At 38.6% G+C, this 13,476-nt stretch overlaps 1 gene segment (V, D, J or C); it reads left to right on the top strand.

Moving 5' to 3' along the window:
- Positions 1-6,324: 6,324 nt before the first annotated feature.
- Positions 6,325-6,824, top strand: LOC118825369. The segment is given in 2 exon segments: positions 6,325-6,367; positions 6,460-6,824. Coding segments are annotated over 2 exon segments (408 nt in total).
- The last annotated feature ends 6,652 nt before the right edge of the window (positions 6,825-13,476 follow it).

Here is a 13,476-nt window from a genome sequence, read left to right as displayed (position 1 = left end):
CTCGACCGAAGGCTGGAGCTCACGCGGTGGTTCCTCTCCTCGCTGGCCGTGGATGCTGCATCTCCGTGCGGGCACGCACCTTTCTGTCAGTGATTGGGCGGAGGCGTCTCGTGGCCGTCTGATGGTGGAGCTTGGGCAGCCTTTCGATGGTCGATCTGTTCACAGATCAGTGCATGGCTCTGGGTGCGATGCTGGGTCTCCGTGGCGTCAGAACCGCTCCCACTCCACTGGCAAGGTTCAGGTTGCAATCAGGGTTCTGAGGCTGGTGGTACTAATTTAACTAACTACCTCTCTTTAGCAGATTCGAAAGTTATGGATATATCCTCCCTGGCCAGACAAGAAATATCCACCTTTCTTCTCTGAGGGTGGTTTAAACTTAAGGTGTGTAGACAAACAGGCAAGTTACAAAACAAACAGGTTTCAGATCTGAAAATTTAGCGTTCTAATACTTCTGACCTGTCTTTCTGACCAAGGCCCGGCACAAACTTAGCTATTCTTTGTTCCGAATGCAGGAATCTCTATTCAAATTTGCGGTGCACTCTGGTTTTGCTCGGCTGGAGGCCCTACCCTTTGGAGGTGGAGCCAGAGTGCTGATAGGTTCTCCTCACCTAACGGTTAACTAGCTATTCATTGTTTCCAACGCTGATTGGTTGTGCATAATCTTAGGAACGCCTTCCCCAGAATCACTGCCTTCTTTGTTTCAGTTAGTTTTAAACAAAGAAAAAGAAACATTCTTATATCATCAAATTGGTTTAACTTATAAAATCAAGGAATGAACAACTAGGATATTCAGGTATATTTATAAGAGAGAGTTTAACCCTTGTTACCTGATACACAACACATGTTAAAGAACTCAGGTAATATTTGCCTATAATATCTGAATATGACCCAATGCATGAAGAAATAAAATCGACTGCGAAAGAAAAGGAACAAAAGAAAGAAAAGAAAACCAGATTCAGGATACATATTCATAAATGGTCTAAATTCATTACAATGAAGTGGTTGTCTCTGTCTGTTATCAAAGTTATACACTATGTATTTCTAGCACTTAACAGTAGAAAAAGATACAGGTAATATTTAGGTACTACCCAACAACAAGATTAATAAAACACGTAGTATTGCTTACAGATTATATAAATGTTGATAATCAAGCAGACAAAGCAAGAAGTTTCTCGTGTTCCTTATAAGCACAAGTCCTTACGGTGGTGATGTGGTAATTTGCGGTTTCACCCCTTGGGGGTGCTGTGGGTCCATGCTTGAGATCCCTAGGGAAAAAAAATTGGAATTTTGCCGCCCAAAGTCGTACGAGTTCAGTTTTGGTATGTCTAGTTTAGTTAAAAAGAGTTCTAACGAATGGTTGCAGTTTGGAGTGGACATATACCTTAGAAATGTACTTTCTGTTATTTAAGATAAAGTTGTCCACAGGACTTTGGAGGGCCATGTGGGCAATATTCCAAGGAGGTGTTGTCCTGTTGCCCTCTAGGTCAAGGGAGAGGGGTGCTGGTTCCTGTTTCAGCTGTAAATCTGACTGAGTCTGGGGTTGGGGGGTGTTAAGCCGACAGATTTACACCTCAACTCCAGACTTGCTGGAGCCAAAAGGCCCTTAACTTTGGGTTGTTGATACGTTAGAAACACTAACCTAGGGCAAAGTTTCAGCCAGTGTTCGTTACAGTTGATAAATCTTAGAGGGAAATGAAAAGTGCTGCTGAAAGTTGTTATTACTGAGAATCCCTTATTATTTCCTTTTTTGTAACTGAAACTTACTAATTATATGTGTGTAAACTCAAAGGAAAGGGCTTTATTTTCAAACCCACCTGAAGTCCAGAGTTTAAATCTACTTATGTTTTAAGTTAACAGGAATAAACAGAACTCAAGAGCCCTAATTTTATTATTTAACAGAGACAGTGGTTGTATTGTTGCTGTTGTTGACTCTGTTATTAAGAAACATCTTCAGTAAACTGCTTTAGAAGAACCAGGATGGTGACTGATATCCAGGAAGTGACATCACTGAGTCACAGCTGAGAAATGTATGCTGCAGATAACACTGGAGTTCATGTGCACTCAGAGTGAAGGTGCAATTGAGAGCATTTTATGAAGAACAGACTTCATTTCACAACTAAATGAAAGATGTATATAGATGTGTGTGCTGTTCTTCTCTCAGCGATTGTGGGTAAGTATTATATCAATGTGAGTCTTTATGGTTATGAAGTAAGAATCTGAATAATAATATTAAAATGTCTCATTGACAGTTTAATGTTTATTACAGTAGGCGTTCTGGGACAGACAGTGGAGCAACCTGAACTCTCCTGGACAAAGCAAAACAGCAAAAGAGCTTATATCAGCTGTAAAGTGACCGGACTACAGAGCAACAATTACGTCCACTGGTACCACCAGAAAGATGGTGAAGCTCTCAAAAGGATCTTGTATGTTAAGAAAGATGGTACTAGCACTGTTCGTAACGCTGACCATCCTGAAGCAAATGACTTCACTGTGGAGCTACAGAAAAATAATTATGTTCTGAGATTGAATGCAGTGAAGTCGAGTCATTCAGGAGTTTATTACTGCGCCTGCTGGTATTCTGTCTCAGGCAGACACAGTGACACAAACTGCTCACATCCTCTACAATAACTGACAGAGTGCAACATGAAAATTCCAGAACAGACAACATCTGTGCTGCTTAAAATGAACCTCTGGTATCTCTCTCTCTCTCTCTCTCTCTCTCTCTCTCTCTCTCTCTCTCTCTCTCTGCCATCAGTGGCCTTATAAAGCAAAAAAGTAAATCATATTTGTCTCATATTCTGTAGTCCATGTCCTACATCAGCCCTAATATGTTGTCTGTATATACAGTGGGGCAAAAAAGTATTTAGTCAGCCACTGATTGTGCAAGATCTCCTACTTAGAAAGATGAGAGAGGTCTGTAATTTTCATCATAGGTACACTTCAACTATGAGAGACAAAATGAGAAAAAAAATCCAGGAAATCACTTTGTAGGATTTTTAAAGAATTTATTTGTAAATTATGGTGGAAAATAAGTATTTGGTCACCCAGATTTCTGGCTCTCACAGACCTGTAACTTCTTCTTTAAGAAGCTTTTCTGTCCTCCACTCGTTACCTGTATTAATGGCACCTGTTTGACCTCGTTATCTGTATAAAAGTCATTGCCAACAAAGGTTATGTTACAAAGTATTGAGTTGAACTTTTGTTATTGACCAAATACTTATTTTCCACCATAATTTACAAATAAATTCTTTAAAAATCCTACAAAGTGATTTCCTGGATTTTTTTTTCTCATTTTGTCTCTCATAGTTGAAGTGTACCTATGATGAAAATTACAGACCTCTCTCATCTTTCTAAGTAGGAGAACTTGCACAATCAGTGGCTGACTAAATACTTTTTTTGCCCCACTGTATACACTCTATAGTAGTGCAAGGCAGCACTTTTGTTTCTTTCTCATTAGTGCAGTAAGATGTGTCCATATAATTATTTAAACAACAAGAAAGTAGTAGACTGTAAAAGGGATTCATTAAACCTACAGCAAACCAAACTACAGTGAGAATCACATCCATTTCATTCTTGATTTCAATAAAAGCACAATAGATTTCAAACTGAAGTGCTAATCACAGGGACACTGCATAAGCTTCAGATGTTTACCTTTCTTACAGTATCCCTGGTCAGGCTTTGTCTGATGATAGTCTGAAGAACAGACTCATTACACAGGCGTATGAGTTCATGTATGTGAAACCGTCTCCACCTTTCCATTGGACTGTCAGTGGTGTCGTGGGGTAAAGCTCACAGTGACCTCTATTCTCTTACAGAAGTCTCTCCACACGGATGATGTGTGTGTCGCCTTTGGTCAGTCCTCCAGAAGGCCGCAACGAGGGAAAACATGCTGTAACAGACAGAAGACGTATCCACAAAATTGTGATGATTAAAAAAGAAAAAATGACTCATCCTTCAACATATTCTCCACAAGTGGGTGAGTGCATGTGTGCTGCACACCAACAGCATCAACCAGGCCTGAATGCTGAACCTACACAGTGAGAGGGTCCAGTCTGGTACATTTTGGGTCACCTTCTCTTGTTAGAAGGAAGGGTCATTGACCTCAAATGATCTCAAATTTTAACAAAATATGTAAAAAACTAACCAAGTTTAATTTTTAATGTTTTTTTTTTCAGGTTGAAGGATGGCATTCACTAGAAATGAAAAGGCATTTTGTGTGTTAGAATATGCTCACACACAGTCAAATGAGTGTGCAGCATGCATTTTTGAGAAAATTAAATAAAAATGCACAAACTGGAAAGCAGATTTGGACATGGCACATGTCTGTGCAGGGCAAAGGGATCTGGACGACCACCAGTATCAGAAGATATTACATTTGTGAAGCTTTGTGAAATTGGTTATAAAATCTACATCCCTCTGAATTTCTTGTTCGAATTTTGATAAATAAGTCTTGTAATGTTCAACATGAAGCCTATTTAATTTTGTTTGCCTAGGACATGTAGTTACTCAGATATTCACATCTCAAATGATGTCAATTTTTTTGGGACACCCTGTACTATGGTATTTACAGTTTCAATCCATGTTAGACCAAGCAGTTTGCCAGAAGGGGGCGAGAAGTGCATAACTTTGCCTTAATAACACTTATTCTACAGAGAGCATCTGCTGCTGCAGTCACAGGAGCTTCCTAACAGCAACTAACAGCTGCCATGCATCTCCCACTGCAGTTAACATAGAACACAGCCAACAATATTCACATTATTATACATGCACTCTACTGTACATGGTGGAAGCAAACAGTTTTAGGCCACTAGATACAGAATGCTGACTGATATCCAGGAAATGACATCACCGAGTCATAGCTGAGAGATTTATGTTGTAGATTACAGAGCTCAATTCACACAAACACAGAGTGAAGGTGCAGTCAAGAGCGTTTTATGAAGAACAGACTTCATTTCACAACTAAATGAAAGATGTTTATAGATGTGTGTGCTGTTCTCCTCTCAGTGATTGTAGGTAAGTAACATATCGATATGAGTCTTTATGGTTATGAAGTAAGAATCTGAGTAATAATATTAGAATGTCTCATTGACAGTTTAATGTTTATTACAGTAGGTGTGCTGGGACTGACAGTGGAGCAACCTGAACTCTCCTGGACAAAGTCACAGAACAAACGAGCTTATATTAACTGCATAGTGACCGGACTGGGCGATAGCAATTATGTCCACTGGTACCACCAGAAAGACAGTGAAGCTCTCAAAAGGATCCTTTATGTTAAGAAAGATGGTACTAGCCCTGTTCATAATGCTGATGTTCCTGATGCAACAGACTTCAATGTGGAGCTACAGAATGATAATTATGTTCTGAGAGTGAATGCACTGAAGCTGAGCCATTCAGGAGTTTATTACTGTGCCAGCTGGGTTTGGGTCTCAGGCAGCCACAGTGAGACAAACTGCTCACATCCTCTACAATAACTCTGCCAGACTGAAACCTGAAAGTTCTTCAATACTCATTCTAATGTTGATTAGAAATAAAAACACTAGACCTACTTAATTTAAACAGAAGTACTAATCACTCTGACCACCACACCTAAACAGTTTTATATGTTTATATTTGGCTACCTGGTCACCTAGAACTCCAGCAGAATTATTGGTTTCTCCTTTATCTACACACTCTTCGAACAAAGAAAATGACTGAAATAAAGAATGACGCTTTCACTGGTTCTTTCTTCAAGTTTTCATTCTTCTCCTACCTGCTCGAAATGTAGCTGATACACTAACAGATCTGAAATCTTTGGTTTGAGTTGTAGGTTAGGGTAAGGCAGTGTTGGGTTCAGGGTTAAGAAAAATTAAGGTAAAAATTTCATAAATATTCAGTTAAAAGTAAAATAAAGGCAAGGGATGCACACACAAAACATGTAAGGTGGATTGAATTTTGCTTAATAAAAGTACTTTTTTCACGCACCACGTCAGTTAGTTAAACACCTGTGGCCTTCCAACAATAAAAAAAATACAGCAAAATATATATTTTAAAATAAACAAACAAAAAACAAACAAAACCCCACATTCATTTTTGTGCAGCACTGTGTTATGGAGGAATTAGTCTGTGAACTGTGGTGTGAGGACAGCTGGAGGCACAGAGAGCAGCTGGTTTCAGCACACTCCTCTTTCAGTGCAGGAGTGGCCAATTAAAGAACACACACCGTTACTGCTGCTCCACCCACAGGAAATGACATCAGCACTGTTTTATAGCAGAGATATTTTGAAACTGATAACTCTGCATGAAAGTGTGTAAAAGTCAGCTTTGTGTTTAACACTCCAGTTAAAGATGTTTATTGATATGTTTATTATTCTTTTCTCATTGACTCAAGGTGAGTACAATATCAAACAAGGTCATTACATGTGATTTCAACAAACCGTAAGCTTTTATAATGACTGATTTCCAGTTTAATGTTGATTACAGTAGCTGTGCTGGGACTGACAGTGGAGCAAAGTGAACTCTTCTGGACAAAGCCAGCAGGCAAAAGAGTGTTTATCAGCTGCAAAGTGACCGATCTGACCACTGACTACATCCACTGGTACCAGCAGAAAGACGGTGAAGCTCTCAAAAGAATACTCTACGTTAAGCAGGATGGCAGTGGCCTCACATTTGACCCCAACCATCCACAGGCAAGAGAGTTCAGTGTGAGAGTGGACAGGAGGTCTAATGCTTATGATCTGAGAGTGGACACACTGAAGATGAGCCATTCTGCAGTTTATTACTGTGCCTGCTGGGAGAGAGGCAGCCACAGTGACAGTAATTCTTCACATCCTGTACAAAAACTCTGACAGTATGAAACCTTAAGCAGGGACCAGAGGAAGCAGTACATAAATTCATTTATCAAGTAAATGTGTGATTACTTTTCTAAAAATATCCTGTTAAAAATCTTTACTCAAGTTGAAGTACAGAAGCACAAACTCTTAAATTTACATTCTGTGAAAGTTGCTCATATTTCAAATGTACTTTTCAAAACAGTGCATTCTATGTTGAACATGAATCTGAGCAAGAAAGAAAAAAAAAAACAAATGAAAAAGAAGTTGGATTGAAGCTCATAGTGACCCCAGATCTCTCATGGAGGTTTTTCCACACATTAGTCAGTGCTCTAGAAGGCTGAAACGAGGGAAAAGATGCTGAAACAGGGTTTTGTCAGTCTAGGGTGTAGTAGGGAGTCCTGGCAGAGGATCCAGACAGTAAGACTTTGATAACATAATGACCACCAGAAAAATTCTAGATATAGAAACAATGTGACTCCTAACAACCAACACTGTCAGACCATCACACTTAAAGCTTTCATCTTTGATTGATTGGAGAAAATCAAGCTCCACTCTTGTAAAGATGCTACCAGTCAGGGGTGCTGCATAACACAATTAAGCACTTAATGGCTGAGTCTCGAAAACGTAAACTTCATCAACCCCAGCAAGTAACTACGCTCTGTTTATTATTTACATTCTGAAATATTTTTGTTAACACAAGAAAAAATGTTGCCCATTGTGTTGACTCAATCTCTCCAAATGTGCATGTTGAAAATAAACCCATGGAAACACAGGCGGATCTAGGGGCGGGGCCACTGCCCTGGCCCCAGACAAAATCTGATTAGCCCCTTAAGTGTCCCGCCCCCAACACTGGCCTCCTCCAATCATGTTATCGGCTAACTTGTTGCCATCCAGTGAAATTTCTAGTGAATTTCTTGGTGAATATGCTGCTCACATGAACTGTGTAGACTGAAAGAGTGTCAGGAGTGCTGCTGGATAATATTAACTTAGCTACAGTTACTGGTAAATGCTAAATGAAACCTTTTCTGTGCACTAGAAGTTTCTTGAGCAGTTGGTTTCATTTTCACAAATATAATGTATTTTTCAATAACTCTAGAATTGTGAGTGCAGTATGAGAAAACGTCATTATTTTTAACAAAGACAATCAGGTACCACTTAGTTTTTTGTCTGAGATTGATGTAAAACACATTGATTTCTGTGGAATATGAGAGCTAAGCGATCGTCTGCAAATTACATTACAAGTGGCGATCATAGGAGGGGCAAGCACTTCAGACCTTATGACGCCAGTATAGGCCTTTTAACAGATACAGCACAAATGACAGTGAGGTTTAGAATGGCCTCTGTTTAAAATAACTGATGAGGAGGAAGCTTAAAAGGAGATGTTTGCTGAATTTGCCATTGGTAAGGTATGGTAAGCAATAGGTTATTTTAAACAAATATTTCAGGATACCTGGAAAGCAGTGCGATTTTTGACATGACTTGAAGTGCCATAGTTGTTGAACTGAAAGAACTGAATCTTTCTGCAGTCCTTATATTTCAAGAATACCCAATCCTGATCCTTGAGATCTACCAGCCTGTAGAGTTTGGCTCCAGCCCTTACATAACACACTTGATCCCATTAATAGATGTCTTCAGAGTCATCTAAAAAATGTAGACACAGTTGGGTGCTGGATCTGAACTCTCCAGTGTGGTGGATCTCCAGGACCAGGGTTGGTCCCCCTCTGTTCTGCAACCCCATTTCCAAAAAAGTTGGGATGCTGTGTAAAATATAAATTAAAAAATATTTTTTTGAAAAATATTAGCCCATTTTGAATTTGATGCCAACATGTTCCAAAAAAGTTGGGACAGGGGCATGTTTACCACTGTGTTTCATCACCTCTTCTTTTAACAACACCCTGTAAGCGTTTGGGAACTGAGGAGACAAACTGCTGTGGTTTTGAAAGTGAAATGTTTTCCCATTATTGTTTGATATAGGATTTCAGCTGCTCAGCAGTTCAGGGTCTCCTTTGTTGTATTTTTCATTTCATAATGTGCCAAAGCTTTTCTGTGGTGACAGGTCTGGACTTCAGGCGGGCCAGTTTAGCGCCTGGACTCTTTTAATACCTAAAAAAATCCTAGAATCACGAGTGCATGGAATTATTAGCATAATGAAGAGTTTAAAATGGACAGTTGCAGTAACATAGCCTCTAATACAGTTGGAAAATCTACTAATTTTTAAACTTAACAGGAATAGACAGAACTCAGGGACCCTTATCTTTATTATTTAACAGAGACAGGGGTTGTATTGTTGTTGTTCTTGCTGTTATTAAGATACATCTTCAGTAATCTGCTTTAGAGGAACCAGGATGGTGACTGATATCCAGGAAGTGACATCACTTAGTCACAGCTTAGAAATTTAGGTTACTGATAACACTGGAGTTCATGCACACTCAGAGTGAAGGTGCAATCGAGAGCATTTTATGAAGAACAGACTTCATTTTACAACTAAATGAAAGATGTATATAGATGTGTGTGCTGTTCTCCTCTCAGTGATTGTGGGTAAGTATCATCTCAATGTGAGTCTTTATGGTTATTAAGTAAGAATCTGAATAATAATATTAAAATGTCTCATTGACAGTTTAATGTTTATTACAGTAGGTGTTCTGGGACAGACAGTGGAGCAACCTGAACTCTCCTGGACAAAGCAAAAGGGCAAAAGAGCTTATATCAACTGCAAAGTGACCGGACTACAAAACAACAATTATGTCCACTGGTACCACCAGAAAGATGGTGAAGCTCTCGAAAGGATCCTGTATGTTAATAAAGATGGTACTAGCACTGTTCGTAATACTGACCATCCTGAAGCAAATGACTTCTCTGTGGAGCTACAGAAAAATAATTATGTTCTGAGATTGGATGCAGTGAAGTCGAGTCATTCAGGAGTTTATTACTGTGCCTGCTGGTATTCTGTCTCAGGCAGACACAGTGACACAAACTGCTCACATCCTCTACAATAACTCTGCCACCCTACCTGAAAGTTCCACAACAGACAACAGCTGTGCTGCTTAAAATGAACCTCTGGTCTCTCAAAAATGTTTAATACTGCAGCACACTCACATAGTCTCTCTCTCTCTCTCTCTCTGTTTTTGTCATTTTTTGTCATAAGTATTATTTATATATGCCCTGGACAGGGCTGAGGGTGGGCTTGAACCAATTGAGAATGTGAATCAATGATAGATATATAGATATATCTATTGTGATGGCCATTGATTTGGGCATTTTAAATGTCAGAAAACAATGTGTTGTCTGTATATGAACACTCCTTTCTTTCTTTTTAACGCAAGATTTGTTTAAATAAGAAGAAAGTAGTTCGCTGTAAAAGTGATTTATTTAACCTACAACCTGATTTCAATAAAAGCATAACGGATTTCAAACTGAAGTGCTAATCGCAGGGACACTGCATAAGCTTCAGATGTTTACCTTTCTTACAGTATCCCCGGTCAGACTTTATGTGATGATGGTCTAAAAAACAGACTTATTACACAGATAAATGGCTCCATGTATCAGAAACCGTCTCCACCTTCCATCATTGGACTGTCAGTGGTGTCATGGGGTGTCATATATATATATATATATATATATATATATATATATATATATATATATATATATATATATATATTGAATGAACTTTGATATATATACAATGAACATTGATATATATTGAATGAAATTCACTATTGAAAGGCTTGAGGATGGCTAACAAAAACTGTCTCTCTGTTAAGCTGTGTGGGGCATTTTGCTGTCAAGGTTTGGGTCACCTTGTCTTTTAAGAAGGAAGGGTCTTTGTAAATGAATACTAAGTTTTTCTGACTGATATTTACCCTAAAATGAAGCATTTCTATCCTGATGTGGGTGCTCTCTTCCAGGATGACAATGACCTCATCTACAGGACACGAGGGGTCACTGAATGGTTTGATGAATATGAAAACCATGTAAATCATAAGCTCTGGCCTTCACAGTCATTAGGTTGCAATCCGTTTCAGACCAAGCAGTTTACCAGAAGGGGGCGAGAAGTGCTTTACTTTCCCTTAATAACACTCATTCTCCATAGAGCATCTACTGCTGCAGTTACAAGAGCTTCCTACACTGACTAACAGCAGCCACTACAGTTAACGTGTTATTGCTGACCATTTCCCTAATTGGTCAAACAAAAACTAAAACTACTATACAAAATACAACTCAGTCAGATCCCTCTAGAGCTGAACTCTACATCATTTCGGTTCTTTAACTGAGGATTAGCAAAGAATAACATACGGTTTACATCATTTTACAGTTAGATAAGTTTGTAATTCAGCCAGACAGCAAAAGAAAAAAAGTTTGCAATAATCAGCCAACTAAAACAGCAATAATGACCACCAAAATATTAATGACAATCATGAGAAGATTATTATAATGACGATGTTGATTATAATAATATTTAATAATTATTATTACTAAGTTACATCGTCAGTAAACTACTTTAGTCGAACCAGAATGCTGACTGATATCCAGGAAATGACATCACTGAGTCACAGCTGAGAGATTTATGTTGTAGATTACACAGCTCAGTTCACACAAACACAGAGTGAAGGGGCAATCAAGAGCATTTTATGAAGAACAGATTTCATTTCACAGTTAAATGAAAGATGTTTATAGATGTGTGTGCTGTTCTCTTCTCAGTGCTTGTAGGTAAGTATCATATCATTGTGAGTCTTTATGTTTATGAAGTAAGAATCTGAGTAATAATATTAGAATGTCTCATTTACAGTTTAATGTTTATTACAGTAGGTGTGTTGGGACAGACAGTGGAGCAACCTGAACTCTCCTGGACAAAGGGAGAGGGCAGGAGAGCTTATATCAACTGTAAAGTGACCGGACTACAGAGCAACAATTATGTCCACTGGTACCAACAGAAAGACGGTGAAGCTCTCAAAAGGATCCTGTATGTTAATAAAGATGGCACTAGCACTGTTCATAATGCTGATCTTCGTGAAGCAAAAGACTTCACTGTGCAGCTAGAAAATGGTAATAATTATGTTCTGAGAGTGAAAGCACTGAAGCTGAGCCATTCTGGAGTTTATTACTGTGCCAGCTGGGACAGGAGCAGCCACAGTGAGACAAACTGCTCACATCCTGTACAACAACTCTGCAAGAATCCTGAAAGTTCCTCAATATTTATTCCAAAGTTGATTAGAAATAAAAACATTAGACCTACATATTTTAAATCAAAAGTACTAATCACACTGACCACCACACCTAAACAGTTTTATATGTTGACATTTGGCTACCTGGTCACCTAGAACTCCAGCAGAATCATTGGCTTCTCCTTTCTCTGCACACTCTTCCAACAAAGAAAAAATGAAGCTATCGTTGCTTTTTTTCTTCAAGCTTTCATTCTTCTCCTACCTGCTCTAAGTACAGCTGATACACTAACAGATCTGAAATAAAAGTATAACAACGTTGTGAAAATCTCAATGAATGTTGAGTAAATCTAGTCCATCTCATAAGAAGTCAAAGAAAGTGACTGAAATAAAGAATGACGCTTTCACTGGTTCTTTATTCAAGTTTTCATTCTTCTCCTACCTGCTCGAAGTGTAGCTGATACACTAACAGATCTGAAATCTTTGGTTTGAGTTGTAGGTTAGGGTAAGGCAGTGTTGGGTTCAGGGTTAAGAAAAATTAAGGTAAATTTCATAAATATTCAGTTAAAAGTAACATAAATGCAAGGGAAACACACACAAAGTGTAAAGGGGACTGTCCAATAAAGTGTTACTGAATTTTCCTTAATAAATAATGAAAGCGCTTCTTTCACGCACCACGTCAGACCATTTAACACTTGCAGCTTTTCAACGGCCAAAGAAATACAACAAATATATATTTATTGCATGAACAAACAAAAAACAAACAAAACCCCACATTCTGAAGCATTTTTGTGCAGCACTGTGTTATGGAGGAATTAGTCTGTGAACTGTGGTTCATGTGAGGACAGATGGAGGCACAGAGAGCAGCTGGTGTCAGCACACTCCTCTATCAGTGCAGGAGTAGCCAATCACAGAGCACACACCGTTACTGCTGCTCCACCAACAGGAAATGACATCAGCACTGTTTTATAGGAGAAATATTTTGAAACTGATAACTCTGCATGAAAATGCAAGTGTGTACAAAGTAATCTTCATATTTTACACTCCAGTTAAAGATGTTTACTGATATGTATATTATTCTTTTCTCATTGACTCAAGGTGAGTACAATATCAAACAAGGTCATTACATGTGATTTCAACAAACCATAAGCTTTTATAATGAATGATTTCCAGTTTAATGTTTATTACAGTAGCTGTGCTGGGAGTGACAGTGGAGCAAAGTGAACTCTCCTGGAACTCTCCTTAGCTGCAGAGTGACAGATCTGACCACTGACTACATCCACTGGTACCAGCAGAAAGACGGTGAAGCTCTTAAAAGAATACTCTACGTTAAGCACGATGGCAGTGGCCTCACATATTTACTTTGTGTTAAATTTACTTGAAAACAGTAAATGGTTGTGAAATTCAAACTCAGGGTAACTTATGAAAAAAAAAAAAATGTTATTATTTTAAAATGTTGACGCAATATTATAACAAGAACCACCACTACAACAACAATAATAATA

This window comes from Colossoma macropomum, unplaced genomic scaffold (assembly GCF_904425465.1).
Source record: "Colossoma macropomum unplaced genomic scaffold, Colossoma_macropomum, whole genome shotgun sequence".
In the NCBI taxonomy this organism is placed as follows: domain Eukaryota; kingdom Metazoa; phylum Chordata; class Actinopteri; order Characiformes; family Serrasalmidae; genus Colossoma; species Colossoma macropomum.
This window is presented reverse-complemented; position numbering and strand designations above follow the sequence as displayed.